Genomic DNA, 21,630 nt, shown 5'->3' with positions numbered 1-21,630 from the left:
CATCAGAGAAATGGTCGAGGTTAAAGATGAGCATTCAGTGAGGAGTGGCATGCCTGGGTGCGCAGAACAGGTCATCCTCCCCCTCCACGAGGCCCGCGCTGCTGGTAGGAAGCTCGCACCCCAGTCACGCTGACCTCATTTATCTGGCCTAGGAAGGTTCACTCCAGACGGAGGTGACTTTGCAGCCCCGGTTCCTATCGCTTCCTGAGTTCATCTTGGGAAATGGCTGTACGGCTCGCCCGAGGCGGCAGCTATCCCGGGAGAGAGTGCAATTAAAAGCGCCCACACCTCTCCCTGGGAGACCAAGGAGGTTTGGAAGGGACCGTAGGGACCAGCCTGAGCGGGGATGCGGCGTCGAGGCTGGTGGGGTCGCCTGGGAGCCCTGGTACCACCCCACCCCAGTCAGGAGACTCCAGCTCCTCCCTCGGTCGGCCCTCCCGGCCCGGGAACAGCGCTGCGCCTTTAAGAGCGCGCGGCCCCGCCCGCCCCCTCGGGCCGGATCCGAATTCCAGGGAGGCGGGGCGGAGACGGCGGGCGGGCGGGTGCGGAGGCCTTTGCCGCGGGACCGGATCGCTGTGGCTCGGGCGGCGCCTGCCTGCGGCGGCCCGGCCCCGCTCGGCCCCGCCGGGGCGATGCTCCCCGAGGCCGCAGGATGAGCCAGGTGAGCGCGGGGACCCCCAGCACCCCCTGCCTGGCGCACATTTACGGGGACCTGGCAGCTGCGGCCTCCGTTCCCCGGGGCTGTGTGACCTTGGGCGGCCCCGCACCCTCTCTGGGCCAAAGCCCGGAGGCCAGCCGGGGCCGGCGGAGGCCCGGCTGAGTCCCGGCTGAGTCCCGGCCCGCGCGCACCCGGCCTGCGGCGCTAAGGAGGCTCCTCAGAGGAGGCGGGGCCTCCCTCCAGCCCCCGGGCTGCCCAGGCGCTTGGGATCAGCAGTGAGGCTCAGGTTGGCCTGGCTTTGCCACCCACTGCTCTGCGACCTTGAGCGAGCCCTTAACGCACTGTGCACCTCAGTTTCCTCATCTGTAAAATGGAGATAAAATCACTGACTCTCAGCCCTGGGCAGGGGCATTGCGGTTGTTACTGCTGTTATGTCGTTGTTATAATGACACAGTCCTTAGGGAAGGGGAGCTGAGGGAGAACCCGGGACTTTCGCAGAGGTGGGGGGCCAGGTACCAGCCCTGAGCAATGGAGCTAACCATTCCTGAGGTTGGGACCCGGATTCCTGGACAGGCCCTGCCTGTCCATTGTGAGTCCACGCCTGTGGGCTGCATCTCTAGGGCTCTGCTTTTCACCTACCCTGTGGGGCAATAAGGATGCGTGTATGCCTGCGAGGGAGGGAGGATTCAGCCAAGTCTCCCATTGCCCCCCCTCCCAGAGGGAAATAGCAACCACTTAGAGATACTAAGTCATTCATACAAATTATCTCATTAGGTCCTGCAAGGAAGGTACTATTATTGTACCCATTTCACAGACGAGGAAACTGAGGTACAGTGAAGTTTCTCACAGCCAGCACGCAAAACCGGGCATCTGGCCTGAGATGACAGGCGAGTTGCAAGTGGTCAGCGGCTTAGTCTGTCTGTACTGAGTGCTTCCTGGGTCCTCATAGCAGTCCTGTGTCCCTGCCCACCCACAGTGACTCGGCTGGCCCGGGCATGGCGGACCCGGTGGCGGGCATCGCGGGCTCGGCAGCCAAGAGCGTGCGGCCGTTCCGCTCGAGTGAGGCCTACGTGGAGGCCATGAAAGAGGACCTGGCCGAATGGCTCAACGCCTTGTACGGCCTGGGTCTGCCCAGCGGTGGTGATGGCTTCCTGACGGGGCTGGCCACGGGCACCACCCTGTGCCAACATGCCAATGCTGTCACCGAGGCCGCCCGCGCTTTGGCCGCTGCCCGTCCAGCCCGTGGGGTGGCCTTCCAGGCGCACAGCGTGGCACCCGGCTCTTTCATGGCCCGCGACAACGTGGCCACGTTCATCGGCTGGTGCCGAACAGAGCTGGGTGTGCCCGAAGTGCTCATGTTTGAGACCGAGGACCTGGTGCTGCGGAAGAACGAGAAGAGCGTGGTGCTGTGCCTGCTCGAGGTGGCACGGCGTGGGGCCCGCCTTGGCCTGCTCGCCCCTCGCCTTGTGCAGTTTGAACAGGAGATTGAGCGGGAGCTACGAGCTGCCCCCCCTGCCCCCCATGCCCCCACAGCCGAGGAGGACACCCCCGAAACTGCCACAGCAGCAGGGGCTCCCGCCCGCGGGCCCCGCATGACACCCAACGACCTGCGCAACCTCGACGAGCTGGTGAGTCTGCCATAGAGGGCGCATGCCCGTGGCCCTGCCTTGTGCCCCCACCGCGTGCCAGGGGACAGGACAGCCTGGTGCAGGGAATGGTGCATATGTTGAGCACCAACTGTATACCTGGCCCCAAGGACATGGGCGCAGACCCGGAGAGGGAGAAGCGCTGGGTGAGGTCACACGGCCCTGCTGGGCCTGGGGTACAATCTGAGCTCCAGGGCACGATCTCCCCGCTTCCTTTAAGGGCTGCCGTGCATCAGAGAAGTGCCGTACGTACGCTCCCTCATCCGGGGGGGGCTGCATGATTTGACCCCTTCTGTATGTACTCGAGGGCAAGACAGTCGCATCCCCATCACAGAGCTGGAGGATGAGCGGGTGCGTGTGACGCTGGGCTCTGAGCAAGGTGCCCGGCACACAGTAGGCTCTCAGAGAGTGCCTAGTGGAGCTCCCCAGGGCTCTGCAGGCCCACCCTCTCCCCGGGGCCCTGCACACATCACTGCCATGGGAAGCCAGGCCCAGAGCTGCTGCTAGGAGCCCGAAGTCCTCTCCGAAGGACGGGATTAGCTCTGCTGTGAGCGTAAGAGGTGCCAGACCATAGCCCCAGCTCCCTCCTCCCCTTCTCAGGACCTAGGTATCCCTGACGCCCCCGCAGGCTGGCCAAGAGTTTCCTTCTTATCAGGAGGTTAGGACTATGATGTGCCTATCCCAGAGGGGGGTAGCCGGCTGGTCATGGGCAGAGGCTGCCACCCCACCCCTATCTTGGGCCAGGGTCACCCGAGGCTCCACCTGCTCATTTCCTCTGGCTCCACTGTGGGCTGCGAGGCGGGCAGGGCTGCCCACATAGCCAGTCTGGCAGCTCCTGGTCTGGGGGAAGGGGCATGTGGGCAGATGTCTGCTAGCTGGGCGTGTGGCCTGTGTGCGCATGTCGGGGTTTGTGTGTGTGTGTGTCACTACCTGTCTGTGGTACTCGTGTCCCTGGCCTGCCTCCTCCCAGGACCTGGCCTCCCTGTGGGGCCTCACCCTCTGTGTCTGTGAAGTAGGTAAAGGGGGAGTGAGGACGGCTTCCAGGGCTGCCCCAGGCTCAGGGGCTGGAGGGATGCGCCTCCTTGGGGTCCCAAGCCCTGGTCTGACCACAGCGCCACCGGCCTTTCCGGGTCAGCTCCCTGACCTCTGACAGTCAAAGGGGAAGGGGAGCTGGTGACAGGTCAGATGTAGAGCCCGCACCCAAGTCTGGGGCAACACGGTCCGTGCCCCCTTTCCCCCGGAAGGACCTGCTTCCTCTTGAGCCTGGAGCTGCTGACATCAGGCCCCAGGAGGAGGGACTGCAGCCCTGACCTCCAGCCTCTGCTCTCTGGCCCCAGGTGAGGGAGATCTTGGGCTGCTGCACCTGCCCAGACCAGTTTCCCATGATCAAAGTCTCGGAGGGGAAGTACCGCGTGGGAGACTCCAGTCTCCTCATCTTTGTGCGGGTAAGAGCTCGGGGCTGCCCTGCAGGCAGCGGCCCGCGGGGGGCTGCGGGGTCCACTGACAGGGACAGGCCGTGACTAGCCCACACTGGGCTCCAACAGGTGCTGAGGAGCCACGTGATGGTGCGCGTGGGTGGCGGCTGGGACACTCTGGAGCACTATCTGGACAAGCATGACCCTTGCCGCTGTTCGTCGTCGGGTCAGTGCCTGTGGCGGGGGTGTGGGCGGATGGGCGGGCGGGCAGAGCACTCCGGTCTGTGGCACCACCCTTCACCTGCCACCTGCTCTCTCACCCCGCAGCCCACCGCCCGCCCCAGCCCAGGGCTCGCGCCTTCTCCCCACAGAGGGTGTCGCCCACCCCCAGCCCTCGCGCAGGCAGCCCAGCCCCTGGGGGTGAGCGGCGGAGCTCCCGGCCAGAGGTGACGCCCATTAGCTTACGCACCTCAAAGGAGGGAACAGAGACCCCCCTCAGGTGAGAGGCAGGAGGACTTGGGGGTGAGGGGCCCAGAGGGTGGGGGTGGGGGGCGTCCGCCCTGGCCTGGATGACGAAGGAGCCTGCGCTCCAGAGTGACTCACACCCTGGGAAAAGTTCCCGTGGGTGGGGGCAGGCCTGGCTTCCTATCTCCATGGCAACCCAAGCAGCCGAACAACACAGCTGGGGCAGGCCCTGGGGGCTGGGCGGCGGCCAGTCCTACCCGCTTCCCTCTGGCCTGCCCAGGAAGCGAGAGGCCTGGGGAGGGGGAGCTCGGAGCCTGGCTTCTTCCGCTGCCGTGGGCTGGGGGGTGGCCCTGGCTGCCGGAAGCTGCCACCGAGTCCCTCACTTCTCTCTGGAAGTCCCCAGGACTGACGGAAGCCCTTGACAGCCCCCGCCACCACCATAGGTGTCTTCCCCGCCCCCAACCATTTGGCTGCTTGTTCCTTCCTCTCCTGCCTTTTCTGCATGCCAGTCCTGTCTCCCTATGCCGCATCTCTCTCTCTTGTTCCCCTGCCCCAGGGCCCGGGACCAGCTGCCCCCCCATCCCCGCTCCCGCCGCTACTCCGGGGACAGCGACTCCTCTGCGTCCTCAGCCCAGAGCGGCACCCTTGGTGTCCGCAGTGAAGACTCGGGCACTGGCCCCCAGAGGGAGCGGCCCAGTCGGCGGCTGACCACTGGCACCCCAGCCTCCCCGCGACGGCCCCCTGCTCCGCGCAGCCAGTCCAGAGACCGACTGGATCGGGGGCGGCCCCGTGGGGCCCCAGGAGGCAGGGGAGCCCAGATGTTGGCCCCCAGCCCTGCCCGACGGGCCCGGAGCCAGAGCCGTGAGGAGCAGACCATGCTGTTGGTGCGCAGGGACCGAGATGGGCAGCACTCATGGGTGCCCCGGGGCAGGGTCAGCGGGGGCTCAGGCAGGAGCAGCCCCCAGACTCCCCGGGCTCGCAGCCCTGCAGCCCCCCGGCCTCTCCGGGTCTCCAGCCCGGGTCCAGAGTTGGGCGCCACACCGGCCAGTGTCTTCCGCACCCCCCTGCAGCTTGACCCGAAGCAGGAGCAGCAGCTGTTCCGGCGCTTGGAAGAGGAGTTCCTGGCCAATGCCCGAGCCCTTGAGGCTGCTGCTGGCAGGACCCCCACGGGACCAGCCTCTGACCCAGCTCGGGCCCCAGACCCTCCAGCTCCTGACTCAGCCTACTGTTCCTCCAGCTCTTCCTCTTCATCCCTCAGTGTTCTGGGTGGCAAGTGTGGCCAACCCGGGGACTCTGGCCGGATGGCCAATGGGCTGCCTGGGCCCCGAGGCCCAATCCTGTCCAGCTCTTCTGATGAAGGCAGCCCCTGCCCCGGTGTGGGGGGCCCACCAGATGCACCTGGGAGCCCCCTGGCTGGCCTGGAGCTCCCGAGGACCTGGGCACGGGGCCGGATGGACACACAGCCAGACCGAAAACCCTCACGCATCCCGACGCCTCGGGGCCCTCGGCGCCCATCTGGATCCACAGAGCCTGGGTCCTGGCATGCCTTGCACTCCGTGAGCCCAAGGGCAGAGCCGGATTCCTGGATGTGATGAACCAGCCCAGCTGCCCCCCAGGCCCCCATTCCTTCTCTTCCTTTTCCTTCGTGGCCTTAACCCCTCTGCATCAGGGAGCCCCCCACCCCCACCCCTGCCTCTTGGGTACCAGACCTCATGGGACCAGACCCCTTGGGACCACATGGCACAATGGGACCTCTGTTGTACATTCCGGTTGGGGGATGAGCATTGCTATTTAATTACTAATATTATTGAATGCCTTAGAGGAGGCCAGTGAGGACCCCTCCTGAGGTCCTGTGGCCCTGCAGAGCCTGACAAGTAAAGTATTGTTCCAGCCACTTGTGTCTGCTTCTTGGGGTCAGCCTTGGGGCCGTCACACCTTTTGGGGGGACCCTTACTACATGTCGGGATTCTGGCATTGACTGCCAGGGAGCAATGCCTGGCAGCTCGGACCTCTAAGCTAACGACCATGCAGCCTATCTAAGAAATGCGGGGGGCGCTTGCATTGCTTTCCTCTTTATTACCTCCCGAGAGGTGTGACTTAAGAGTTTGTCCAATGACGCCGCAGGAGCAACCTGAGAGCTTCCAATCAGATTCATAGCCAAGTCCCTTCTATCCAATGGAATTGTAACCCAATGAAGTCCCAGAAAGAACGGTTCCAGCCCAATGTAGCTTGGGGCCTGGCGGGGTCCAATGAGGCTCAAAGAGAGTCCTGTCGCCCGGGAAACTGAGTGGGAGGTTTCCTCATCCAATCAGGGAGGAGACTTTGTCCTGTCCAATCCGAGAGAAGTTGGGCAATTTCGTCCAATCCAGGTACCCGGTTGTTCCAATCAAACCACCCTCCCACCCACCCATCGGCGTCGTCGTCCAGTTCAGTCACATGAGGCTGCAGCGCGCGGGGTGCAGCGCCCCCTGCAGGCGCAGGGCCGGATGCGCAGGGCGCGCTCGCACCAAAGCGCAGCGCAGCAGCTCGCGGAAAAGACGCAGCACGTGCCAGTTGTACTTCGCGGAGCACTCGAGGTAGCCGCAGCGCCAGCCCCGGCGCACCAGGGCGGCCAGCGCGCGCCGAGGCCCGAAGCGCAGCCGCTGCCGGTCCCGCTTGTTGCCTACCACGAGGATGGGAGCCTCGGGTGCGCCCGCCGGCCTGTGGGCCAGATGGGGACGAGGGCTGCCATGCCGGACACCCCACGGCCCGAGACAACTTTCCCCCGCAGTGGCCACACTCCTGTGGCCAGAGACCCCCCTCAGGAAACACCAGCCCCGAACGGCCCGAAGACCGCATAGCCGGCAGGCCTGAGACCCGGCCAGCACTGGGGAAGAACCCACCCGCGCCCCTTGGGCAAAGGCCCAGCCAGAATGGCAAAAGCTCCCCTCCACCGCCCACACATACCTGTGGCCGTGTCCCCACCTGGTCTCCGAGATGCGCTGCCGTAGCGCCTTCACGTAGTCGAAACTGTCCGGGCTGCAGATGTCGTAGACGAGCACGAAGGCGTCCGTGTCCTGCAAACTCCAGTCCTTGGAGTCCGGCCACTCCTGGGTGGGAGGCCGGAGTTTGCCAGAGACCCTTTCTTACTCTCTGACAGCCAGACCCTCTGAAGGGTCTAAACCCACAGTTCATCCTCAGGCCTCGGCCGTCCCCACCTACTGTGTGCCATCTCCCCCCAAGCTCCAGGCCCTAATGTCCTCGCCAGGGTAAAAATTTCTAACCGGTGCCTGAAGCCAGTCAGCTACCAGCCGTGCTTCACTCTCGGCCTCCTTTCTGCCCACCCCCTAGCTTCCTCCTTCCAGCTTTCCAAAGCTCAGCGGGGGAGAGGGGGGCGGGGTGGGGGTGGTTTGGTGGCGCCTTAGGCCCTTCCTCCCTGTTTACTACAGCTGCCTCTAAGCGCTGGGCTCCGTGTTTCCCCGGGGCCCTCGGAGACCACTGATTATGGGCAGCTGTATACATTCAGGCCTCGCTGCCTAAGCACAGGCTGCTCTGTGCACCTGCCAGGCTTTTGCCACTTCTTTTAATCAAAACTTCACTCATCCTTCCAGGGTCAGCCCAAACGTCCCCCCCTCCAGGAAGCCCTGCTTAATTCTGCGTGCACTTTCCTCTTCATCTCTCCGAGGCATCCAGCTCCAAGAATTTGAAGTTTGTCCTGGACTTCACACCAATTGCTACAGGAATCTTTGCTCCAAGTCACAGGAATAAGGGAGCAGAGAATGACCACCCTAGAAAGTACTCCTGTGTCTGGCCCCATCCTCCCCCCACTAAGGCTGTGCTTAAGACCCCAGACCTACAGTGCTCACCCTCAGGGAGGCACAACCGTGCTCTGCCAGGCACTGATCCAGAACCACCAGCTGAGGCAGGCAAATATACAGGCAGTTTAGGCGAGTGAGAAAAAGCCGATTTGCAAAATCGCCGGCCTGGGGCCTGATCTTGGGCAGCTCCCGGCCGTCAAGAAGGAGAGAGACGCACAAACCCCCAGGACACATTCATCCTCAATCCAGGAACACAGTTGGGCATCCCGGGGCTGTCCAGGCAGATACGCACGTGTGCACCGAGCATGCCACCCCCACATGCACACACGCTGTCACACGCCCCTGCCCGCCCCTCCAGCCGCTACCTCTGGACCTCCGGGGTTCTGACCCGGGCGAGCGCCGTCGCCGTCGCGAATGCTCAGGTCGTAGACCGCGCCGTCGAGCAGCACCGCGGGCCGGTAGAGGCGTGGCCCGTCCGTGGGCCGGTGGCGTTCGGGGTAGTCACCGAACAGGAACTGGCGGATGATGGCCGTCTTGCCCACGCCCGGGGCGCCCAGCACGGCCACCCGCAGGCTGCCCCCCATGGCCCGCGCGCCCTGCCGCGTCCAGCGCTGGAAAGCCTCATGGGCCAGCGCAGCGCCGTGCGCCCCGCGTGCCCTGCCCGGTGCGCCCTGGCTCCGCGCCCCTCATCCTCCCCCGGAGCAGCCCCGGCCTGGAGAGGCCGGGCCAGAGGACGGAGCGTGCGGCCGGAGGGCAGACAGCCGAGCAGGCCGACGGAGGACGCACGAGCAGCTCCGGCAGGTGCCGAAGCTCGGGAGAAAGCAGCTCCTGCGCGCCGTGCAGACGCCTCCTGCGCGCCGTGCAGACGCCTCCTCCGCCCCGCAGCGCGACTGGAGGCGCCGCCGGCAGCACGAGCACCGAGGGCCGACCTCCTGGCCGCGAGGGTCCCGCAGCGGATCGCGGCGCGGGGGCGGCGCTGCCTCGCGGTGCCTCCGTCCCTCCGTCCTTCTGCCGCTCCGGCTCCCTGAGTCGCCGCCCCAGCCAGCGGCGCGAGAGAGCGAGCGGAGCCTCCCGGAGGCGGCGATGAGGTAACCGCCGGCCCGCCCCTCCCACCTCCCCCCTACCCGCCCGGGACGCACCTACCGGGAAGGGTGGCGGGAAGGTGACTGGGGCGCAGGGAGCTGGGGGAGGGATCCAGCCCCTCCGTGTCCCGCGCTCCTCTCACCCGCTCCAAAATAGAAGTCCCTTCCCGCCCACGTCCGCGTCCGTTCCTCCAAACACCGCTCCCGCAAGCTGGCTCCAGACAAACACAATCCGCCGGAGTCAGGCCGCCCGGGGTCGGCTCTACAGCCCCAGCTGTGTGACCTTGGGCGAGTCTCCGCACTGCGCTGGCTCTCTGCTCCGCATCCATCAAAGGCAGACACCGGGCTTGAGACCCTACTACGTGCTGGGCCCTTTACTAAGCTGTTGCCTAGCGATCACTGAACCCTCAGACTTAGCCTAGTTATCTCCGTTTGAGAGAGGAAAACAGGCCCTGGAGGGGACTCTCCAAGGTTGGCGGGCAGTGGGTGTTCCCTGACGCACAGCCTGTGGTCTCCTAGGAGGAGCCCTCCCACTTCTGTCCTGCACACAGAGGTGAATGTCCAGCATGAAACAATATATCAGATGGCCGTCATCCAGGTGGGGCTGGACAGAGTGTGCTGAGCCCGGTACACACCGGGTCACAGTAGCTCAGCCCCAAATCCCCGCCCAACAAGGCTGAAAGATCCAGAAATTGGACAGCACCACCTCTGTCACTGCGGAAGCTGAGTTTTCTGCCTCAGTCTCCACCTGTATCTTCCCTCAAAGCCCAAACTCCCCCCTCCCTGGATCTGGTGAGAAGCTCCTTCACCATTACAGCTCTGGAAGTCTGGGTTTGTCCAGCCCCCATCCTCTACTTCTGCTTGCCTCCTCCCTGCAGAGGGGGACTCTCCTAGTTCTCTGACCAGATGCCCAAGTGCTGGGAGAAATGTACGGACACCTCTATGTTTCTGCACTGACCAAGGTTTTTACTTGTGTGTCTCTTCAACAAGCATTCCCCGGCTTACTGCTCACCGGGACTGGAGAGGTGGGGAGGGAGAGGGAAAAGTCCTACCTTAGGAGAGAATGTTCTAGAACACATGGGATCCAGGCATCGTAGGAGCATAGACAAGCCCACTCCAGCCTGAGGGAAGTGGAGGAGAGAGGAGGAGCTTAGCTCTGAAGTGAAGAGAGGGTACCTCCTCCGGGAAGCAAGTGATGGCAACAGAGGGTGTTTCTCCAGAGTTCTGGTTGTGTTTTCGTCTTCCCACACTGGGTTGGGGAACTGGATCTGCTTTCACTCTTCTCCCTAACCACTAGGGAGCTCAGAGCCAGACTTGTGACTGTCTCTTGTGGGTGTTCCAGGTCTTCAAGCCCAGTGAGTGGGGGCTCCTGGCTTCATCTTCCTTTCCTGCCATGATTCTTTCCCTTCACCCACCTTCCCCACTCACTTCATAACATTTCAGACTTTGGGGTTTTGTGAGCTGCCTCAATTCCTTTGGGGAACAAGACTGAGCATAAACTAAGCTCTCCTTCCCTTTTGGCATTGAGGAGAGTGCAGGGCCGACATCAGGACGGTCTTCCTTGAGGCCCTGGGTGGGACCCGCATCTCTGACTGGAGCACCCTATCTTCTTGCTCCTTGGGAGCAAGACCACCCTTGGGAACTCGCTCTGCGTGTCCTTCCTCTGGAAAACCTTCCTTGCTTCTCTTTCTGACAGATAGCCTTCTCGGGCAAGGCTTCTTCAGAACCAGCAAACTGGGCTGTGTGTGGCTGGGTTGGGGACATCTCTGGTCCCAGTGTGCTTTCCTAGTGCACGGTTTGGAAATGATGGAGGACACTCTGGACAGGGAATGTCCTAAAGCTTCTACAAAGCCCTGCAGACCTCACGGGGGTGACCCATCCCCTAGGAAACTCCTGTGCCAGCACCCCTAGCAGCAGTCCCCGTTTAGCAAGGGGCTGTGAGGTGCCATGCCCCGACCCATAGCCTCATGCTCCTCGAGGCCCAGGGGTGCAAAGGTTGGCCTGAGATTGCCCGGCAGGAAAGTGACGGCACAGGCACTGGAACCCAGGACATTGCATCATCAGGTCTGACGTTCTGAGCAGCCGAGGGACCAGAAGGCCTTCGGGAGAAGATCAGCTGGGAGCCTGTGGCCCCGTGGGGAGGGACTTTGAGGAAGCCCCTTTCATACGTGGGATGGAGTTGAGCTATGACAGGAGTGGGCCGCCCGGGTGACAGGCTTCCCGAAGACTAGCAAGCCAGAGAACTTGGGCTGGGATGGAATTTCAACATTTCCCTCAGGGGTCCCCTCACTCCTTCCCCAGTCAGAGGCAGCCAGGAGGCTGTCTGCTGCCACCGCGGCTCCCAGGCTCCTCACATGCTTCCATTCGGTGCTCCCGGGAGCACGCATCAAGCAGCCCTACATGTGTTCATGAGGTGCATAGGACCCGGTGCTGGGCCTATGGTGGCCAAGCTCATTCCTGCCTGTCCTCTGTGGCGCGTGAAGGGGCCAGGCATGCAGCCAGGCACAGACAGATGGAAAGGCCTGGGGGCTCTGGGGGCTGAGGCGACCCAGGGGAGGCGCCCGCCTACCGAGGTTGGGGGCTCAGGAAAGGCCTGATGCCACGCCTAAGCTGAGCCCTGAAAGGTTAAGCCACAGAAAGTGGGGTGGGCTGGGAGGCTGTAGAGAGGCCCCGGGCAGGGGCAGGCAGGGGGGTGGGGGGAACCTGAGCCCACAGCCGCCTGATGCCAGCCTGCGAGCACTGCCCTTCCCTCTCCCCAGTGCCTAAACAGCTTCTCCCTGGCTGGCCTGAGTCCAGCCCTTCCCTGGGGTCGAGCATCCTGGACTGCATCCAGCTGCCAGGGCCATTACTCTGGCCCCGCCCCGCCCTTGCATCGTGGTCTGTCCTGACCGTTAATCACAGCACCGTACCACTTGTCCCAGCAGTGACTCAGCCTCCGAGCCCTGGAATGGGGGTGCACCCCTCTCTCAGATGCTTGGCATAGAGTGGGTCCTTGGTCATCCTTATAGTGCCACCCACCGAGTGTAGTGGTCAGCCTCTCGAAGGCCCTCAGGACCCGAGGAGGCAGCACGGAGTGGGGCTGAGTTTGAGGTCTCCTCGCAAGAGTGTGTAATCTGTGCAAATTACTCCAACTCTCTAAGCCTTACAGTTAGACTGTAATAGGATAACAATGGTCTTGACTTCACACAGTTGTTGTGGGAGGAGATGAAATAAAACGGAGAAAAACAAGACAGTTTTGTAAGGTGGGGGGGTACAAGATCTGTACCTATAAGGCAATTTCATTTTTATATGCAAATAGCTACTAGTTACAAAACCACGGAGGGACGTGTGTCTACACGGGTCAGTGTGCACACAGGTATTTCCTAGCTCTGTCTGCTGAGAGGGCCTAGAAGTGCTACCCAGGAGCAACAAACACACCCAGCACTTAGATCTTGGTTTCTAAGGCCACTCGCCAAGGAGAGGAACCAGGCTCCTTGGAGAAATGGCGGCTGCTAGGGTTGGGGCAGGACAAACAGAAGATGAGCCTGGAGCATCTCGTAATTCCAGAGAGCAAGGAAGTCGCAAAGTAACGCAAGGATGGGTGGTATCAAAGGGACACGGAGGCTACCCCGAAGAGCTCCCAATGGCCAGATTGGAACAATTTATGCAACAAAATAAATAATGTACTTTTGGATTAAACCCAAATTGGAAAATGAATATCCATGAGTCCAGACTGATATAAATGACTGAATTAATAAATAAATACGGGAGAAGAAACCAGTTCTTTCCTACAGAAGAATTTCAAGTCATTATGTGGCTACTCCCTGCCCCCACAATCTTTCCCGAGTGTAGGCTGCACTTAGTGACTTGCTTCTAAAGAACAGACTAGGGAAAGGGGAAGAGAGTAACTCCACAGCGGAGAAAGCTGGAAACACGACCTTGGCCAAGGGATCCAGGCTAACGTGACAGTGAGAGACCGATGTGTGCCCTGATCTGATGTGACAAAGAAGGGCAACTCTCTGTTCTTCCTCCTAAAAACACACAACCCCGTCTAACCATGAGAAAAACATCAGACAGACCGAAACTGAGGGATAGTCGGCAACATACCCCACCAGTACTCCTTGAAGTCGTCAAGGTCATGAAAAACAAAGTCTGAGAAACTGTCACAGATTAGAGGAGCCCGAGGAGACATGACAGCCACATGGAATGTGGGCTCTGGGAACCGAATGAGGACATGAGTGGGGAAATGAGTCAAATCTGAATAAAGTCTGGAGTGCAGTTTACAAATTATATATTACATAACTTATGTTATTTTATAAATATATATTATTCTTTTTTTTAAAAGATTTTATTTATTTATTTGACACAGAGAGAGAGAGAGTATATGCAGTGGAAGCAGCAGGCTGGGGGAGAAGCAGATTCCCTGCTGAGCAGGGAGCCCGATGCAGGACTCGATCCTGTGACTCCAGGGTCATGACCTAAGCCAGAGGCAATTGCTTAACCAACTGAGCCACCCAGGCACCCAAGGACAAACTAATTCTAAAGTTCAATTGGGACAAAGAGGGTGAATAAGAGGGTACTATAAATATGGAAATATAAAGGTACAATACTTAAAAAAAACGCAGTGGCCAATGAGTAGACAAAATTCTCTGCTGCAGAACAAGGTCCAGAAAAGTACTCATATACATATGGAAATGTACATGTTACAAACGACATTTCGGCTCTGTGGGGAAAATGAATTACTCAGTGAATGGTGTGGAGACAACTGGGTAACCATCTGGGAAAAGAGAAAGTTGGATCCCTACCTTGTCCCTAACATAAAGCCCAGATGGAACAGGATAGAAATGCACAAATGAAGATCAGACAAGCACTAGATCAGGCAAGTATAGAAGACATTAAAGCAAGATGTCTTCGGCACAGAAAAATAAAAGACAGTAACAAAATGGGGAGAAATAATGACAAATCAGTAAGAACAGGATCAATTACAAATGGGCAAAAAATATGAAATATGAATATGAAGCAGCTCACAGAATAGGACGTCCAGGGGCACCTGGGTGGCTCAGTCAGTTAAGGCGTCTGACTCTTGATTTCAGCTCAGGTCCTATCTCAGGGTCGTGAGATCGAGCCCCGCGTTGGACTCTGCACTCAGCGCAGAGTCTGCTTGAGATTCTCTTTCCCTCTCCCTCTGCCCCCAAACCCTCTACGCACATGTGTGTGCTCTCTCAAATAAGTCAGTAAATAAATACAATCTTTTAAAAAGAGAGAGGAGGACATGCAAATGGCTCGCAAACACACAAACAGAGGCACACAGAAAACACAGTAAGGTACCACTCTTCACCATCAGTTTGGCACACATCTATACACTGGGTTGTCTGTGACCATATGGGGGACGTAGGCATCTCACTCCTGGCTGGCGGGAATGTAAACCAGATAATTTTTTTTTAAAGATTTTATTTATTTACTTGACAGAGATAGAGACAGCCAGCGAGAGAGGGAACACAAGCAGGGGGAGTGGGAGAGGAAGAAGCAGGCTCCAAGCGGAGGAGCCTGATGTGGGGCTCGATCCCACAACGCTGGGATCACACCCTGAGCCGAAGGCAGATGCCTGACCGCCGTGCCACCCAGGCGCCCCATAAACCAGAGAATTTTTAGCAACGGCGATCAAAATTATGAGTGCACCTACCTTTGACCCAGCAACTCGTGCCTGAGGAATTAATCCATGTATATAAAAGTGAATATTCTTTGCAGTATTACTTGTACCAACTCAATGGGCGTTGTGGGGCTCTAGTTCGGGACGGTAACCTCCCTGCAATGGAAAACCACACAGCCATTCTAAAAAGGCATGAGGACACTCTCTGTAATGGGCTGATGATGGAAAATTCTCCAAGATAGAAGTATGGTGCAAATCAGGGTGTATGCCATGCTATCCATTGTGTCTAAAAGGGGAAAAAGCCATATTAGACATCTTGAGTCTCTTTGGAAGGTAACATTGGTTCCTTTGCGGAGAATAATGAGTAGGATTTTTCACTTTTTTTTGCCTTTTGCATTTTGAGCCATGTGAATACATTGCCTTCTCAAAACAAGAAGTACGATTTAAAACAGATAATGCTATACTCCCTGATCTAGCATTTCCGGAGCTAGATCCTACAGCTACATTTGGGCCCACGAGCAAGGACGTATGTAGGCAGATACTTACTGTACCGTTGCTTGGACTCGCAGAAGATGGAAACAGCCGGAACGTCCGTCCGCAGGCACCAGCTAATGGCAGCCTGTTCACACAAGAAATTCTGAGGTGGGTCTGTTTGTACTGATAGGTTAAGAAAAGCAAAGTGCTGGGGCGCCTGGGTGGCACAGCGGTTAAGCGTCTGCCTTCGGCTCAGGGCGTGATCCTGGCGTTGTGTGATCGAGCCCCACATCAGGCCTCCGCTATGAGCCTGCCTCTTCCTCTCCCACTCCCCCTGCTTGTGTTCCCTCTCTCGCTGGCTGTCCCTATATCTGTGAAATAAATAAATAAAATCTTTAAAAAAAAAAAAAAGCAAAGTGCTGGTAGTATCTGGAATGTGCTGCCATTTGTTTGGTAACTATCTCTGCGGATCTGAGTCTAATCATGTACAGAATATTCCCGAAAAAAGCCCCAAATCTAGCAACAAAGTTTGCCTCTAGGGAGAAAAACTAAGAACTGAGGAAAGGTGGGAGGGATCTTTTGTGTGGCTTATCTTTTACCAACGGTCCAGAATCTAGCCCTCTCCATAGAGAAAAAATTTTAAAAAGCAAACCACTAGCTGAAGATAAAGAAAACGAGGTCGCCCCGCCGGCCTTAGCCCAGTGTCGGGCACACAGGGAACCCTCAGGCCCTGGTTGAATTCCCTGACTGGCCCGAGGACCTCAGGACCAGGCAGTGCCATGTGTGGAAGGTGAAGAGGCACGTGATGGGTCCTCAGTAAGGTGGGGGAAGACAGGGAAGCCCAAGGGCACAGCTGGGACTGATTGGCTCTCCCCTAAAGCATTTCTCCTAAAGGCCTGGGTCCTAGGGGTGGCTTATTGGTGCTTATTTTTCTGATGCAGTGACGTGCAAAGGCCCAGACTTGGGGAACTGGGAGTGAGCATGCTCTCTGCCTCAGTTTCTCCCTGCAATTTTTTTTTTCTTTTAGATTTTATTTATTTGAGGGATGCCTGGGTGTTTCAGTTGGTCAGCGTCTGCCTTCAGCTCAGGTCATGATCCCAGGGTCCTGAGTTCGCGCCCCACATTGGGCTCCTTGCTCAGTGGGGAGCCTGCTTCTCCCTCTGCCTGCTGCTCCCCCTGCTTGTGCTCTCCCTGACAAAATAAAAAAAAATTTTTTTTTTAAGATTTTATTTGAGAGAGACTCTTTAACTGACTAAGCCACCCAGGCACCCCTCTCCCTGCAAATGTTAAGACTCTGCTGGGTCCCATCATGCCAGGTGCCATTTGAGTGGGAGAAAGGCACGATCATGGTCAGGTCCTACCCACAATGGCTTGAGGCCCGAGCACAGCTTTATACAGGAGGGCAAGTCCCAGGTGTTCGATGGTGGTCCCAGGTACTCCATTCAAGCAGGCCAGCCTTTCTCCTACCCCCCAGGTACGTGGTCCTGGACCTCCTCACCCAACACCACTCGACCGCGGACAGCAATCCTGCACTTCAAACCCGCTCTCAGGGGTAGAGGGGTGGGGAGCCATGACCCTGGCAGTGCACACACAGGGATCTTGGGTGGGAGCCGGGCCCTCCAGCAGCAGGAGCAGCAGGTGACGTTGCAGGCCAGGGTGTCTCCTCGAGGGCTCCAAACCCTTCTCTAGTCCATGCCGGGGGCATTCCAGCTGCATCGGTGTAGGGGCTCCCAAGCCCTGGACTTTCAGGTACACTGAGAACTGGACCGTGCCATCAAGGGATGTGGTCTGCTCTAGACTTTTCAGCTGCAGGGGTCAGAGGTGGGGCAGCCGAGGACCAGGCACTCCTGCAGACGCTCTTCAGCCACCCAGCACCAGGAAGGCAGCAGTGGGTCAGAAGTGGGCAGTGCAGGGAACAGCTGGGCTGAAATGGGGCGAGGGCACCCAGGCTGCTCCCCCCCCCCACTTAAAGGCAGGCAGAAGGCCCCCAGGCCACCAGGCACTGAGAACCATAGACAGCTTTGCCCTCGGGGCTCTGCCCAGGGTCTGGCTGCCCTCCCCTGGGATCCAGGCCAGTGCCAGCACTGGGGCCACACGGGATGACCTTGCTGGCAGCTGGGTGGGCACCAGCTTAGGACCCCCACTAAGCCGGCCACAGATGCAGGGTGGGGAAAAGCCTGCCTTACAGGCCTGGTGCCCCGCCTACCCGACTGTTCCCTTTCCTGCAACAGCGCCCCACTGGAGTACCTCCCCACGGCTCTTGGAGCCTTCGTGATGGCAGGGAGCGGAGGAAAACCAAAATAGAAGTCAGCCCTCTTGGCCAACATCAAAAGGCAAGACGGCTGGGTGGAGTTACAATCAAGGGCAGGAGCTGTGCCAGGGTGACCCGCAGGCCTCAGAGGTCCGTTTTTAAGGACAGGGTAGAGGGAAAGGCGCTGTCCTCAGAGTGCCAGGGGAGGGGCTTGGCACACAGCTCGAGCCCTTGATCCTGGACCCAGGACCCCACCAACAAGAGCCTCAGGACCTGACACACCGGCCAGGGACACACTTGATGTCATTATTTTTATTCACTTTCTCTTTCTCAAAATAAGAGTTAACATACATTATATATACATGTGTGTATATTATGTGTACGACAGTTTACATACATACGTATATGTACGTGTGTATGTATACTATGAATATTACAGGTACTGCAGGGCTCAGAACACCACCCTCAATCACTCAGAGGCCATTTTCAGTTCTGACATTTGGTGGAGGGGAAAAAAGTATCCGTGATTGCCAAAAGCAGAATCTTTATTATTAAACAGCAGTACAGGAAAACCTAACGCTCTGTCAGACAACTGAAATTTGGGAGGCCACGGGGAGGGTAGCAGACACTAAGGAGAAACCCCAAAGAAACCCCGGATGGGAAGTACCCCGCTCACCCACGTGCCCCATCCCTGTCTGCTCCAGGAACACAGGGGATGCCAAGGACTGTATTGTAGGCAGTCACCGTCCTCAGGGGCAAGAGAAGGAGTGGGGTGAGGGGTGAGTGGGTATGTGTAACTGCGGGGGAGCACGGCCCTGGGCCGGGGCTTTGGACGTTTCTGCCCAGTCTTGCCTGTGTGGGTCAGTGCTCAGGAGGCAGAGGCCCGAGTGCCACAACCACAGGGGCCCAGCCTGGGTGGATGCAGAGAGGGACGGAGGGTAGGGATGTAGGCCCCAGGAGCCCCAGACCCCCGACAGAGGAACTCTCCTGGTACACCACGGGATCCTCCACACACACCAGGACAGCCTGGCACGAAAGCAGGCAACGGGGAGGCCCTCTAACACTGACCCAAGAGAGACTGAGGGGCAAGGGGCTTCCCGGGCCAGGAGCCCAGAGGGAGCCACACACTCGCCCTGCAGGCACCGGTCAGGAAAAGGAAGAGAGCACTGGGTCTGCCTGATCAGCTTCAGTGGCCTCTCTGGCTCTGTCTCCTTTGGTCCCCTCTTCACCTGACCCTGTCAGCAGCAACGGAAGAGGGGAGTCCCCGAGCATTGGGGTACACTGAGATTTCACTCCAGGAGGAATGCTGCCCTGCCCTGAGGACCCGGGTGGGCTTGGCAGTCAGGACCAGGGAACTCTGTGGTGGCCAGGAGCCTTGCTCAGCCTCTCCAGGAAGGAGGTACTGCCACTCCGAGGGGGCTCCTTGTTGGGGCTGGCAGAAGGCTGGGGTGGGCACTGGATGGGGCCTCAGTTCTTGAGGATGGTCTCGTAGGCCTGGTACACGTGTTGGGACACCTCTGGTGCTCGACACTTCAGGGACAGCTGCAGGGGGAGAGAGAGGTCAGGGGATGGAGAGGGCTCCAAACTCCCCGGGCTCCTCTCTGGGGCTGGGAAGGAACACAGGGAGCGACGAGAGCGCGAGAGCCAGATGGAAGAGTGTGGTGTGCACACGTGGCTTGGCGGCGGCGCGGCTGGGGCAGATGTGTAGTAAAGCGGAGGGGGCGGCTGCTGCGGCCAGCTGGGCGCGGACCAAATATACTTGCAGCCCACACACCTGCTGTCAGCCCAGCCACCGCGGCCCTAGCTGCGAGCAGCGTGAATCATGAGCGGGCGGCTGGCGGCGAGGGCCCAGCCCCCGCCCCACAGAGCTGCTGGGGGTGGGGGGTGCCGGGGAGTCTTCCTGGGTTCCGGCATGAGGCTCTGCCACTGTGAGCCGGGAGCAGGCAGAGGAGGAACAAGAGCCACCAGCACTTCTGCCAAAATCACTGCTGCCGAAGGGTGCGATTAGAAAGGGGAGGAGTGGATGGAGCTCCGGAAGCCAGCCGTGGTGGCCCTGCGGGGCCCCGATCTTCTCTGAAGGGCTCTGTGCACGCTGTGCGTGCTAAGAAGTGGGGGTACCAGCTCCTCAATCAGGTTCACCTGGTTGGGAAGCTTTGGGGTGCCCCGTGCTGTGGCCTGCATGCACGTCTGCCCGGCTTTGGGGAGCAGCAGGGTGAGGCGAGACTAGGAGAGGCAGGGTGCACTGGAGCCAGGCCAGGAGACGGGTGGTGCAAGGTGTGGCTGGGGAGAATGGAGGGGAAAGAGGAAGAGAAAAGCAATCTGCTAACCTCCAAGTCCTGCACCACGGGCGCCAGCAGGGAAGGTGGGCATGCAGCAAACCAAACACAGGGAGATGGAAGTTACCACCACCGAAGCCCCCACCGCAGCCCCCGCCCAACCACAGTGCCAGCACTGCCAGCAGGGCCCGGAGAGCAACATCTGGAGGGCCGTGCCTGCCAGACACTGGGGTGCAGGGGGAGAAGCAAAGCCTGGCGCTCTCTGGGACCTGGAACAGCAGCACCGCCTCCAGGACAACTACGCACTCCGTGGAAGCCATGTCCTGACTGGGGCCTGACACGAAGGCCAGGAAGGACAAGATGCTCGCCATCAGTGCCCTCCTAGGCGGGCCCTCGGGCAGGGAAGAGTGGGAGGAGGGCCAGGGCCTGGGCCCAGCAGTGCCATTTCCCAGTCAGGTAGGCCTTGGGCCAACTGTGTCACCTCATGGGGCCAACTGTATAGAATCTTCTAGTCCAACTCACTGGTGACACAGTTTGGTGTCTTACCTAGGTAACCTGATGGGACTGAGTTGGAAGCTAGGCTCAGAATTCTGATGCTCATTCACGTCAGGTTCAGAGGGACCCCAGCCTAGCTGGGCTAGAGCACCCATCAGACTGACCCCTGCTCTGGGAAGGAGTGAGGGAAGGAGAGGCTGCCCGGCACATGGAAGGAGACACCCCAGGGCTGGCAGGGCAGGAGCGGGGAGCCTCACCGTGAAGCTGGGGTTGCCCGGCTGGATACGCAGCTCCGCCAGCACCCAGATGCCGTTGGTCAGCTTCAGGGACTGGTAGAGCATGTCCTGGGCCTCCACATTCCTCTTGGCCACCGTGAAGATGTTGCTGCCCTGCAGCCTGCTGCTCACAGCCTCTGAGGACAAGAAGGGCCCCCAGTCAGCAGTGGGAGAGGGCCGGGGTACAGGTGAGGGGCAGTGTGGACAAGCGGGAAGGCAGGGGAGGGCTGGCAAGTCCTACCCGCATTGAGGGGGCAGTCTCTGATCTGGAACTGGGCTTCATTTTCATTGGGAATGTCCTTCCACGTGGCCAGGAACATCTGCCGGTCTGGCGGGGGGGGGGGCAAGGTAGAAGATGGGACCCTGATAAACTAACATCCAGCAGAAGTGGGTCTTTTGGGGGTGCCAACTTGAAGCGGAAGGCAGGCACTAGCTCTGCCACAGCCCCCTCTTGCTTCCCTGAACAAACCTTCAGCTCTGTGACATCAGTCACCAGTGTTGCTCCCAAAAGATCCTGGGCTCCCCACCCCCTTGGGCCTTAAATCTCTCCTTCCCAGCACCCACATATGCACTCCCTCTTGCCCTGCCCCAAGCAGCCTGCTCATTAATCACAGCCTGTGTCACAGGGCTTCTGTGGTGACCGAGAGATGATGTGGGCAAAGTTCTCTGCTCAGCTCTGAGCTGGCAGTGAGCCCTCCCGACATGCGGATGAGTCTTCTTAGGGGTTCCAGCCAGGGCACAGGAGATGGACATCGAGTATGACACGGTCTGGGCTCCCCAGCTCGGGAGGCTGTGGGAGGAGTGCCTAGAGACTATGGGCAAGGCGGAGGGGCGGGCAGAGCAGAACTTAGGAGTGAGACAGCTCCGACATGGCAAGGCCCCCACCGTGGGACAGAGCTGGCTAGACGACACCCGGGGTCCTTGATGGAGGTGTGACCCTTGCCTCAGGCTCTACAGAGGGGCTGGCGACTCAGACTCCATCGTGGGGCAAAGCCAATCGTTATATTCCGGGGACCCTCAGGGCACCCTCAGGACTCACCCATCTTCCCGTCCTCCACAAAGAGGATGTGCAGTGGGTATAAAGTGCTGAAGTAGAAGACATCGATGTTGTTCTTCACAGCCACCTAGGAACAAGGCCACCCGATCGGTCCCTGACGCTTGACACGA

General features: G+C 59.4%; 3 protein-coding genes across 21 annotated transcripts in view; 1 reads left to right on the top strand and 2 right to left on the bottom strand.

Annotated features, from left to right (window-relative positions):
- Positions 1 to 241: 241 nt before the first annotated feature.
- On the top strand, positions 242 to 6,078 carry GAS2L1 (growth arrest specific 2 like 1). Of its 2 annotated transcripts, none has more exons than XM_034638201.1 (6): positions 242 to 661; positions 1,635 to 2,286; positions 3,642 to 3,749; positions 3,849 to 3,945; positions 4,047 to 4,218; positions 4,741 to 6,078. In XM_034638201.1, exons 2-6 carry the CDS (start codon positions 1,654 to 1,656, stop codon positions 5,774 to 5,776), a joined length of 2,046 nt encoding a protein of 681 aa, XP_034494092.1. In that variant the 5' UTR covers positions 242 to 661; positions 1,635 to 1,653; the 3' UTR covers positions 5,777 to 6,078. The 2 variants fall into 2 exon arrangements, with proteins under 2 accessions (XP_034494092.1, XP_034494091.1); XM_034638200.1 differs by having other exon boundaries at positions 1,433 to 2,286.
- A 101-nt stretch (positions 6,079 to 6,179) lies between these two features.
- On the bottom strand, positions 6,180 to 9,634 carry RASL10A (RAS like family 10 member A). Of its 8 annotated transcripts, none has more exons than XM_034638203.1 (4): positions 8,347 to 9,634; positions 8,030 to 8,080; positions 7,131 to 7,240; positions 6,180 to 6,884 (listed from the first exon to the last, which is right to left on the bottom strand). In XM_034638203.1, exons 1-4 carry the CDS (start codon positions 8,563 to 8,565, stop codon positions 6,617 to 6,619), a joined length of 648 nt encoding a protein of 215 aa, XP_034494094.1. In that variant the 5' UTR covers positions 8,566 to 9,634; the 3' UTR covers positions 6,180 to 6,616. The 8 variants fall into 8 exon arrangements, with proteins under 8 accessions (XP_034494094.1, XP_034494093.1, XP_034494096.1 ...); XM_034638202.1 differs by having other exon boundaries at positions 7,131 to 7,273; positions 8,347 to 9,613; XM_034638205.1 differs by having other exon boundaries at positions 7,149 to 7,240; positions 8,347 to 9,606.
- Positions 9,635 to 17,944: 8,310 nt separating this feature from the next.
- The window catches only part of AP1B1 (adaptor related protein complex 1 subunit beta 1), a 53,440-nt gene continuing 49,754 nt past the window's right edge, over positions 17,945 to 21,630 (bottom strand). For 9 of the 11 annotated variants that reach the window (XM_034672489.1, XM_034672492.1, XM_034672497.1 and 6 more), the window contains 5 exons: positions 21,503 to 21,587; positions 20,705 to 20,791; positions 20,446 to 20,600; positions 19,745 to 19,753; positions 17,945 to 18,959 (listed from right to left, as the gene is read on the bottom strand). In XM_034672489.1, coding sequence (XP_034528380.1) covers positions 18,885 to 18,959; positions 19,745 to 19,753; positions 20,446 to 20,600; positions 20,705 to 20,791; positions 21,503 to 21,587 — 411 coding nt within the window. In that variant the 3' untranslated portion in view covers positions 17,945 to 18,884. The remainder of the gene's footprint in view (positions 18,960 to 19,744; positions 19,754 to 20,445; positions 20,601 to 20,704; positions 20,792 to 21,502; positions 21,588 to 21,630) is intronic. The other 2 variants (XM_034672494.1, XM_019795689.2) reach the window with 1 other exon arrangement.

The sequence above is a fragment of the Ailuropoda melanoleuca genome, chromosome 12 (assembly GCF_002007445.2).
Source record: "Ailuropoda melanoleuca isolate Jingjing chromosome 12, ASM200744v2, whole genome shotgun sequence".
Taxonomy (NCBI): domain Eukaryota; kingdom Metazoa; phylum Chordata; class Mammalia; order Carnivora; family Ursidae; genus Ailuropoda; species Ailuropoda melanoleuca.
The sequence above is the reverse complement of the archived record's forward strand: the minus strand, read 5'-3'. Positions and strand labels throughout refer to the sequence as shown.